The sequence below is a fragment of the Cibotium barometz genome, chromosome 18 (assembly GCF_041138505.1).
Source record: "Cibotium barometz isolate CiBa-2024 chromosome 18, ASM4113850v1, whole genome shotgun sequence".
NCBI classification, from domain to species: Eukaryota; Viridiplantae; Streptophyta; class Polypodiopsida; order Cyatheales; family Cibotiaceae; genus Cibotium; species Cibotium barometz.
In genome coordinates, this window is record NC_141063.1 from 17,338,807 (window position 1) to 17,350,916 (window position 12,110).

At 40.0% G+C, this 12,110-nt stretch overlaps 1 protein-coding gene and 1 pseudogene across 1 annotated transcript; both read right to left on the minus strand.

Annotated features, from left to right (window-relative positions):
• Positions 1-456: 456 nt before the first annotated feature.
• LOC147629006 (uncharacterized) lies at positions 457-1,745 on the minus strand (annotated as a pseudogene).
• A 6,582-nt stretch (positions 1,746-8,327) lies between these two features.
• LOC147629007 (UDP-glycosyltransferase 84A2-like) lies at positions 8,328-8,708 on the minus strand. Its single transcript, XM_086812851.1, has one exon. The coding sequence runs from the start codon at positions 8,706-8,708 to the stop codon at positions 8,328-8,330; it is 381 nt and encodes a 126-aa protein (XP_086668977.1).
• Between the last annotated feature and the right edge of the window lie 3,402 nt (positions 8,709-12,110).

A 12,110-nucleotide genomic window follows, 5' to 3' on the forward strand; every position in this document is an offset into this window, starting at 1 on the left:
CCTCCGCCATAGAACCCTTTGGTCTTGCTTTTTGACGTACATAACCTTTCAATACTCCCATAAACTTCTCGACCCAAAACATCCATCGAGTGTGCTGACAATACCACCGAGCTCTATCTCATCTACTAGATGGATTAGAAGATTAACCTGGATATCAAAAAAGGAGGTTGGAAATTCCTTTTCCATTAAACAAAGAAGCTCTATACATTCACGCTTCTTTTGTGGAATTGACCCTTTGGCAATCTCTTTAGATGTAATCCATCTATCAGTAAAAGAAAGAAGATATTAGAGATGTTATTGAATAAAGAAGATATGAAATAAAATTTTATACTAAAAATTAATGAGCGATAAATACCTTGCAAGCGATCCAAGGCAATATTTCACATCTCGGACTCCTCTTGTAGTACATCCATCAATAACAAGGGGTAGAACATGCTACATACATGATTAATCCGATCAACAAACATGCAAGAAAATAAATACTTTCAAAGATCTGAATAGATTTGCCTTCACAAAATTGTGCCAATCGTGTGTTTTTAAACCAGACAAGCTCTTGTCATCTAGAGTGAACATGTTTCGACAAGATGCTCCATATCCTGTAGGCATACGAATTGACTGAATCTTCCTGTTGATAGTCTCCAGCTCTTCTGTCTTGAGCACCCATGGGGCAGGCTCGTAGGTTGTCTCACGTCGAGTTTCATCATAAAGTGGCCATTCGGATTGGGCTTTGAGTTTTGATCCTTTAAGTCATATCTTGCAGCCGCTGTGTCTTTCAAGCCAACGAGGTGTTGCCATAAGGTTTGACCAACGTTCTTGAATATGTGCATGGGATTAAGAAGATGACATATCCTCAAATCCTTCCAATATTCTGAAGTATACCATATCGAAGGACTTTGAGCTACAGTACGTTTTCCTCTCGCTCGCTGCTTAACAGCATCATCATCATCGCCGCTTATGATCTCCGACTCCAGATCGATAGCAGGTCCAACAGTCCACTTTAGATACCAATCCTTTGGTGTCATTGGTATTGGACATCTCCCTTCTTCTACCTTTCCATTAAAATGTATGGCTTGCCTTCTGTCTCGTAGATAATGATCCTCAGATAAAAATCGTCTATGTCGAAGATATATATTTTTGTTAAGGTTTTTGCTATAAGTCGATCTCAACCAATCACCACAAATTGAACAAGCTTTATAACCCTTGGTACATATCCCTGCATGGAAAACATAACAAAGATGATTAGCGTAATGAACATCGTACAAACGTATGAAAGAATATATATATTTAAACCATTTACCTAAGCAAAAACCATATCCTGGAAAGTCGTGGATAGTCCATGCTAAAGTTCCACGAACAATGAACTGTCTTTGACCGATGCTTCTGGACATATCCATGACATCAATCCCTCTCCACAAATCTTGAAGATCGTCGATGAGAGGGGCCAAATAAACATTCAGATCTTTAACTTGTCGTTTTCTCGGAATTAAGAGTGAGAGCATTAAATGCTCTTTCTTAATGCTGAGATACAGGGGTAGATTATAGTTAATAACTACCACTGGCCATGTAGACCATTTACTTGATCTCATTGAAAATGGATTCACGCCATCCAATGCTACACCCATCTTTAAATGGCGTGGTTCTTTTGCAAAATCTAGCCATCGCAGATCAATATGCTCAAATGCAGGACAATCTGATGGAATTCGCATTACTCCATCTTTGCTCTTGTGCTCTGCTCCCCATGTCATAAGCTTAGCTAATTCGGGACTTTGGAACATATGTTTTATATGCGGAGCCAGGGAAAAATGTCTCAATACTTTCTAGGGACCTTACCTTTCTCCTCTTTATAACGAGGATTTTGACATTTTGGACATGTCACACCATCCTCGTACTGACCTCTATATAAAATACAATCATTGGGACATGCATGTATAGAAGAATAGTCAAGTCCAAGACTACTTATCATCTTCTTCACCTCATCATGTGATGTAGGAAGGGAATTGCTTATCGGCAAGAAGTTCTGAGAGAGTAGCCTGCAAAGTCCATTAAAAATATGATCAATAAGAACAAAACATATTGTGATTACTCCTAAAATATTTAGATTAAAAAAAATGTTAGATTGTTACATACTTCAAAAGTGCTGAAATGGATATATTACTCCATCCAAAACAGTTTTGAAGATTCAGAATAAGTACGCTTGCACTGAGTCGTGTCAGTTGGCTTCCTACGTAGATACGCTTTAGAGCTTCTTCTCAAAGATACTTCTCGTTGTTATTAGGAATATCGCTCGCACTATTATTTTGATACCAATCCTCAATAAAATCAGACATGCCATCGTCGTTCATCAAAGATATGGTCCCGCACATTATTGAAGTCCTGAGAATATTGTTTTTTAAGTCTTGCATACACATTAGGATCACTCCTGCGTAGGATCCTCATGCACTCTATTGACATGTGAGATGCGTCATGTGAACGTTGATTTGTGATATTGTCGATGTCACAATCCGAAATCTACATATTTGAAGGCAATATCAATAGCATACTTCTATATAAAAGAAAAGAGAGATACAAAACAGTTACAGACAATAAAAAATGATTATCAAATTAAAATAGAGACAATAGAGAACGTGGTGCAAATTAAACTGTAGAATTAGGGTACAAGAGGTCCAAATAACATTAGGAAATGTATATAATGAAGCCCTCAATCTTCATCTCTTAAGGGTGCTCGTGGAGGTCTACGCCATCCATAATTGACCAGCAATTCATCACCAGCACATAATGATCTAATAGCATTGACAACTATGCATCTTTCTACATCCCTGCTCATATGTTCTGGTTCATGACTATTCTCACACTCCACAAACGTGCAATTGGTTCTTGAACACATCCCTCGACTACTATTGATTAAACCTACTATGTTTCCTTGAGAGTAAGGTCTTCCATCAACATAGAGTCTTTGTCCTTTTGCATGTGTGATCCCTCTATCAGAAAGAGAGGCTGCATTGAGACATAATCCATAAGTACTCATGCTCTGAATGTAGCGAGTAAGCTGATGCCATGGACCCCATCTATATATAGGTCCATAGAAAGACATAAGGGTGACCTCTGAACAAGGGGGCACATGTAAGTCCTGTGCAATAAAGAGGCCTCGTCCTACTCCACTGATGGTAGATGGAGCAATCATGTAGTGACTGCCCCAGAAGCTGAAAACCACTCCATCTAAAGGAAGTGATCCTCTCTGCCATCCTCCATATCATCTTTGATCATACGTCTGTGGTACTAGAGAATGCAAACGAGTAGGCAACGGATGATCTCCACCCGTCTCGGCCTCCAAAGCAGGAGGTAGAGGATGTCGAGAAACCTCGAGCTGCAGAAAGCTGACAAGTGACCTGTCCGTGCCGTGTGTGAGGGACATGTGCACCACTGATAGTGAAGTCATCCTCGTCATCAAGTGAATATACCTACATATATGATATGGTTATATTATATATGAGCCTTTGATTTATAAAATAACCAATAATAAAACTAAGGGAGAACAGTCACATACCATAGGTCGATGTCGCTCCTCAAGTGGCGGTGCTCGCTCAAAAGTACCATGAGTCATCTCATGTGAAAAGCACTCCCGTCGTGGCCTCTGATATGTGCGACGACAACGAGCGCACCAGCATATAATAGACTCGTCGTAGTAGAAATCATCATAAACGAGTTCATGTGCAGTATTGGAACTCTGTGCACCCCAATCACCACGAGTAGGAGGTGGTGGTGTACCATAAAAACACGAGTCATTAATCAAATGATTGAGAAGAAAAAAGCAATGCATGAAAGAAAACATTGAAATCTAACAAGTTCTATGGTATGCAATATGAAAAATAAACAGACGCTACTGTATGGTGGAGACAAACAAGAGGAGGGCTTATATGTGCATGGAGACATGGCAATACTTCCACAAGGAGAGATGCCTATGCATCACTTTTCCTCAGCAAGGTGTGTGCCTTTGCTAATGTATATTAGAATTAATTTGAACTTTGATAGATTGATTCTAAATATTCTCTAATCTGTCATTTTGTTTAATGAAATTTACATAGTCGGCAGCACGAAAGAGACTGCAAGTTGGTCACACATCTAGACTAGGCCGGGTGGGTTGAGATGGATTTGTGGCCACATTTGTGAGTATAAATCGTTCTAATTTTAACTTTCAAAGATACTATTATTGAATGAAGAAATCAATAAGTCTTTGGTTCTGTCTTGATGCAGACCAAAGACTATGGTCGTGCACCTATGGCGCAGGAGATGGAGTACGCTACATACTACAGGTACCGCGCTTTGCATTCGACAGTTCCGGACATGCCTGATCCACTTGTGGGTATCACTGATTTGTTTTGTGGTTTATTTTCATATTAACTATAATATATTCTTATTTGATTTCACTAAGTAATGCAGGAGAAACATGGCGAAGGAGGACATGACGGAGGTGGCTCGACAGGAGGCCAAGGGGCGACGACAAGCTGAGTCTGAGGCGTGCGGCGACGGCGTGATCCCGGGTGGGGACACAGGTGGTGGTGGTGGTGATGGTGGTGTTGTGGTTGGAGGCACGAGTGGTGGCAGTGCTGATGTTGATGATGATTCGGAGTCTGATAGTAGCGACTCATATAGTGATGGCTCACGTAGTGATACTTAGTGATCTGTTTTGTATATGAGAGGATTGATCTCACCACACACTATAGACACATGTACATAAATTTGTTGATGATATATATTGACATATGTTCTCATTGCATCGTTGAATTTGTCTATTGTCAAATAATTAATTATTTATCGGTAAGTTAATTAGCCTAAGTATGTGCGAGAAGCTAGAACGTTATTTAGCAAAAGATTGGCAAGCATCACCAATTTCTCAAAAGCTCTTGGAAAGCTAGATAGAGACAAATCAAAAACTTTATCGCAGTTCCAGTGAGGACTATTTTTCTATGTTAGGCTCTAATATTAACAAGCTTTTCATTTTCAAATTTTTTGCAGGGGTCCCTGATTGTACGATACGTATCAACTCAAGCTAACTTTCAAGCTTAAAGATCCGAACCATGAAGTTTCAAAGCACGTGATTTCAAAGTACCAATTTATGTACCACATACCTGTACCATGTAACCATTTGTAAGTACGAGGTTTCAACATGATACCCAACTCAAAGCACGTGATTTCAAAGTACCAAAAGTACCAAGTCTAACACTACAAAGCTTTCTTTGTTCCCATGTTTATTGCTTAAGGTACCCCAAAGTTAGACTGACCAATTGATACCATATATCATGTATCAATTGTTGCGAGTTCGAAGTTTCATTATGGAGCCTGATACTAAATCAAGTACCAAGCACTGAATCTAGTACCAAGTACCATGTACCAAGTATCAAGTACCATGTACCAATTATCAAGTACCATGTACCAATTACTATGGACTATGTACCAATTATCGTGTACCATGTACCAATTACTATGGACCATGTACCAATTATTATGTACCAATTACTATGGACCATGTACCAATTATCATGTACCATGTACCAATTACTATGGACCATGTACCAATTATCATGTACCAAGTACCATATACCAAGTACCGTGCACCAAGTACCATGTACCAAGTAGCTTGAAAACAGTTATTATTAAAAAAGTTTTTTAATTGCCGCTTTTTGTCCATCCCCGTTTCCGTTCGCCGGGATTGCTTACATACATACATATATACATACATACATACATACATGCATGCATGCATGCATACAATGTGCATGCATACATACATGCATGTATATACATACATACATATGACATACATACTGTAAGGACCCTTTTTGATATAGACATGTATATACAAAATTTTGGCATAAAGACTTAATTTTTGGTTGTGTATATTTTGCCTCTTATTAGTAAAATAATATATTTTGAGTCAGTTACTAACATGTCTGGGGTGTAATAGTAGTACGCCACCGTTTGCTTCTAGTCTTCATTTTGAAGGAAAATACGGTCCGGAATGCGGATCCGGAAGGAGCCGGAATATCTATATGAATCGGAATGCAGACTGGAATGGAGTTCCGGAAGGCAGAGAGACGGGAACAAAGGAGATCCGAAAGAGTGCGGGACGGGAACCTTCCACATACAGTACGGAAGAATGCAGGACAGGAACCTTCCGCAAGCCGTACGGAAAACCAGTCAGATTTCGTATGAAAATGACATAGTACGGGATACCGGATGAGAGCAGATGCCGGATGAGATACATACATACATAATGTCTTACATACATACATATATGTATACATATACAATGCATGCATGCATGCATTATGTATGTATAACATATGTATGTACTACTATGTGTGTATGTACTATGTATGTACATACATTATGTATACATATACAATGCATGTATGCATGTATATATGTATGTACTACTATGTGTGTATGTACTATGTATGTACATGCACATTGTATATGTGTATGTATATGTATATTTATATGTATATGTATATGTATATGTATTATATAAATATATATATAATATGACATGTACTACATATGACATACATCCGTGCATATATATATACATATAGAATGCATGCATGCATGCATTATGTATGCAGAACATATGTATGTACTATTATATGTGTATGTATTGTATGTACATGCACATTGTATATGTGTATGTATATATATATGTATTATATATGTACATGTTTATGTAGATGTATTATATAGATAAAGTAAAGCTTGAAAATAGTTGAAGTTAAATAAAGTTTTTTGAACTGTCGATCTTTGTCCCATCCCCGGGATGGCATCCCCAGGATGGCCCTATCCCCTTCCCCGCTCCCGTTCGTTCAGGAATGCTTACATACATACATACATGCATGCATGCATGCATACATACAATGTACATACATACATACATGCATGTATATACATACACACATGCATGGATTCATACAATGTAGATACATATATACATGTGATATACATACATACATATATAATGCATGCATGCTTGCATTATGTATGCATAACATTAAACATATGTATGCACTACTATGTGTGTATGTACTATGTATGTGCATGCACATTGTATATGTGTATGTATATGTATATGTATATGTATTATAAAGATAAAGTAAGACTTGAAAATAGTTAAAGTTAGAAAAGTTTCAATTTCAAAAATTAACAATAAAAGAGAGCTAGATAGCGCTATTTACTAGAATTCATTGTCGTTTATACACCGGTGTCTGACCAATCTTCGCAAAAACAACGACAGCACGGAGTGCAATCACAATTGCAAGAGAGCAAGTGACAAAGAGAGCAACAGTAGGTAGATCATGAGAAAAATATAGACAACATTATGTTTAATATAAATGAATCAACCGGTATATAAATTGTATATTTGTCCGTTTTTTTCCGTTGCACGTCATCGCTTAAGCGACGTAACCGTCGCTTAAGCAACGTTACCATCGCTTAAGCAACGTTAAATAACTTATTAAAATTACGTCGCTTATGCGACGCATATGCATCGCTACAGGAGTCGCTATTGTCAGCTTAAGCGACGTACAACAGCGACGCCTGTATAGCGAGGGCTCATAGCGTCACTTAAACGACGCTTTTGTGTCCCTTCTGTTCATCGCTATACGAGCCCATGGACTAGTAGTGAGTATAGACTAGATGACTATATCCTAAATAGAAAGCTCCTCCAATGCTTGTGCGCTTTTGTGAGTGTACTACATTTGGCATATGTATCCACCAAAGTAGTTGCAACAAGCATGATAGCTTCTCCCATCAATTATTGACAACTTCAACACATATGTTTTCCCAAAGTAGTTGCAACAAGCATGATAGCTTTTCCCATTATTGACAACTTCAACACATATATTTTCCCAATGTAGTACAAGTGAATGGTTTTTGGAATGCTTGGAATACCCAATGTAATATAAGTGAATGGTTTCTAGAATGCTTATATTCTTAAAGAATTTCATTGCTAAAAGTATTGTTGGAATGCTACCAAAACATTGTAAGAACTTTGTACAACTATGTTCATCAAACATTCTTATGGCATGTCATGAATGTTGCTATACCCCTCCCCATCCTCAAAGCCCCCTTCCCTTAACTTGAATTTAAGATATAGTATTCACCTAAATAAATACATGGTCTTACCCTTACTTTATAAGCTTATGTCTCATTTTTAAAAAAACCCCTCTTATACCTCTACTTTATGACATATATATAAACAAGTTCATTAATTAGACATCTCACACCATGTTCAAAAACAATCACTTAAGTGAAAACAAGAAAACAAAAGACAATAATTACAAAGATTCAAATCTAAGTAAACACTGATAAGTCAAGTTCCAAACCTTAACGACGGGCTTAGGGTGTAGTTGGTGCATAAGGGCTTGAAGCTTTGTTTGTGAAGAGCCTCCGACTTGTAAAGCTCGCTCACTAGCTTCTCTGAGCCGTGCAGCATTCTTTCTCGCTACCTTTCCTTCTTCACCTTCCATCAATGCTCTAACAAGTCGTTCCACTTCGTCTCTGCTAACCACGCCACCACCATTGCATTCCCTCGACTTTTTTCCTCGTTGGAACCTCAGCCCAATCTTCCACTCTTCTGCAATGTATTTGGCGTCGAGGTACTGGTCTGCGAAGTAGGGCCAACAAAGCATGGGGACCCCGCTGGCGAAGGCTTCCATGGTGGAGTTCCAGACGTAGTGGGTGAGGAAGCCGGCTACTGTAGAGTGCGAGAGGACACGCAGCTGCGGTGCCCATCGGATGAAGTACCCGCAGTCCTTATAAAACAGCCGGTGAAGTGAAACTCACCTAAGCCCTCAACAAGATCCGAATGTAGCGCCCATAGAAACCAGTGCTTGCTGCCCTCCAAGCCGTGAAAAACCTCCATTCTCCAAGTAATTGTAACCAGAGCTCATTCCTACACTACTCTTAGACATACATCTCTCAGCATCCTTGGCATGTCCTCTAAAAAATTGCAAACCAGAGCTAATTCCTACACTACCCTTAGACATATCATCACCTAAGTTCATGTGATGATGGACAAAGCTATCTAGATCAAACATCAATATACGCATACTATGAATTTTTGCCACCACCACAAATCTACATGAGATAGGCTATATAAGTTCTTCCCGCCACACCATATACCCATATTGCATAATAGGCATCTCCTTCATAATAAATGCCTACTTGGTCAAAATTTACAACCATAGTCTATATGATATCTCCCTCCAAAATTGTCCTACCCAAAAAATGAGTAGATCTAGCACAAGCTCAGATCAAGGGTTGGATATCCGGAGAGCCCACATCCCCATTGCGGGACTAGACATGGCTAACGATTTCCGGTTCTCCTTGCAAGATCTCTTCGAGGCTGTGGAAGGCCTCACTACAGCGCTCGAGCAGCTGGTGGAACGTCTTTCTATCGAAGGCTCGCCGGTCACTTGCTTGCTTTCCGATATCTTCACAGCGAGTCCTATACACAAGGTGGCCGATAAGTTCAACCTGCCATGGGTGGCGCTCTTCCCGCCAGCCAGCGCTTTAACCTTATATACTTCTACGTGCTAGACGGGCTAATCCCTATCAAAGACGGTAATTATTGCTAACTGTGGTTCGTTCTTTCATGGATGTTCGCAGTGATAAACGCCAGCTCCCAGCCGCCCAGCGATCTGTTTCACAGCAGCCTTTCCGGCCTACCCCCTCTGCGAAACGTAGACGTCCCAATGTACGCGCATGTAGTAGATGACACAGAGTACATGTACCGCGTAAGTGTACGCGAGTGGCGTATAGCGTACGAGAGAGCCCGTGTCATTGTGGCCCAATAGCTTCGACGAGCTGGAGGTTCCCCCTCTCGAAGCGATGAGCTCCCGTGTGAACGTGCCTATCTACGCCGTGGGCCCGCTGGTCGGCGAGCTCGTGAATGAAAGCACCACCAGCCTGTGGCCGGAAGAGACTCACTACGAGGAATGGCTTCATCGACAACCGACGTAGTACGTCATCAACATTTCCTTCGGCACAATCACCGTCCTCTCTTGGTTGTATTAGGGGTTTTCAAAAAGCTTAGTGTCACTAGAGTTTGTAATTATACCGTAGAATTGTATAGCAACCCTTAATACCTATAGGCTTGTTAAGTAACCCTAACAATGTTAAATGATTTTTTAAATGGTTGTTTTGTAGGTTGCTAAGGTAGGACGGTGGGGAGATCCATAAGTTCCACCTGAAGAATCGCATCCGTCGCTCGGCGCCTGTTCTCGAAAGAGAGAGCAATGTTAAATGACTTCTTAAATAACTCTAACAATGAAAATGATTATTGTGTAGATTGCTACAATGCTATGATAGGACGATGGAGAGATCCGTAAGCTCCACCTGAAGAATCATAGCCAATTCGTGGCGCTAATCTCCAAGAAGAGAGATAATGTTAAATGAGTTTTTAAGTAATTAAATGGTTATTTTGTAGGTTGCTAAGGTAGGACGGTGGGGAGTAGGACGGTGGGGAGATCCATAAGTTTTTCTTCTATCTATATCTTACATGGCTTCTTTCTCACACCACGTGTGTGTTTTTTGTGCCCTCCCCGTCAACCTGCATGTACACCTTTTTAACTGTTTTCCTATCATTAATGTGATAAACAAACTTTGGCTAAGAAAACCTTCGAGTTGCATCCAAATACTCATAAATACAAAGCAAGAACATACTGCCCCTCCATCGTCCACAAATGGATTATGCAATCATAATTCTCAATACAATTAGGCTCAATGTGTGGGCGATGGTATGGATGATACATGGAAGAAGTTATCACAAGTGTGGAGCGGATCTCATAATGAACACGACTAGTGGGGTGACCCACTTTAACACATGGTAGATGAAAGAATATATAAGAATTAGGATTTTAACAAATTAAAGGTTGTGAACCTTAGAGTAGTAGCACATATTAAAGTGGACTATTATTTAGTACACTTGGCTATAAGACAGAGGTTGTATGCTAGTACAAGCCACAGAAGGGGTTGGCTGTGTATGTATATATAGGCCTAATATGTGGGGCAAACATGACATGACCGCATAGGTCCATGGTCATAGTTGGTGCCACTGTTTGAAGTGTAGACTCGGCCCATAAATATGTACTAGCTCCCCACCTCCCACAATCATGCGGGCTTGCCCTGGGCCTCACAATGTCACGGCCGGAGAGTGTCCAAGAGTAAAGTCTACCTACTCCATGTTACGGGATAATGGTGTAATGTAGTATGTAGCCTATTTAACATTGTGCCAAATCTAATCTAAGCCATCTCTAAACTGTTTGGCCTCCTAGGCCATTATCTTGTATGAATACGAGGATGTCGAGCTGCTCAACAATGGCTACTCCTCATAAATGAGGGCCATAAAAACATGAGCTTGCCAATTCTTGGACAATACAATATGAAGGTGGAGCATTGATATCTAACACAAAGTAGCTACACAAGATGTTCAACTTCCAATGCATCTTGACTACACATTTTTTTATAAAAGAAGCAAACATTTAGTGACAAAAAACTTTGAATCAATATATGAACTTGCATTACGTAACCAAAGGAGTGTACTTCAAGAATTCTCGACATGGTGGAGGGAAGACACATACCAATTATCTTGTGGAGATGTTTAATTGGTTCTATCGCAACAATCTTGCAAGAAATGTTACTAGGGAAAAAGCTCTAATGTCAGCAATTGCTAAAGCCGCATGACTCAAAAGGAAGGAGGCAAAGATAGAGAAGTGGGATGGAAGTTCAAGAGCAGGCCATGCCGCATGGCGTGCCACAATGGCAAGACATGGGGGCAGACATTGGGTTAAATGTGCCTAATTTGGTGGTTTTGTAATTTTTGGTTGGTTTCAGACTATCTGAACACATTATAAATGACTTTATATAAAAGCATACTTGTCTCATTCATTCTCATTTCTATATTTTGACTTCACTTTTTGCCATGGCTTGCACGAAAAACATTTTGCACATAAGCATCCACCATCACCTCAATGTCCTCCACCGCCACCTCCTCCACCTCCCTCTCCCCTCATCTGGACACCACTGACCCAAACACCACCACTGACCCTGATCGAGAG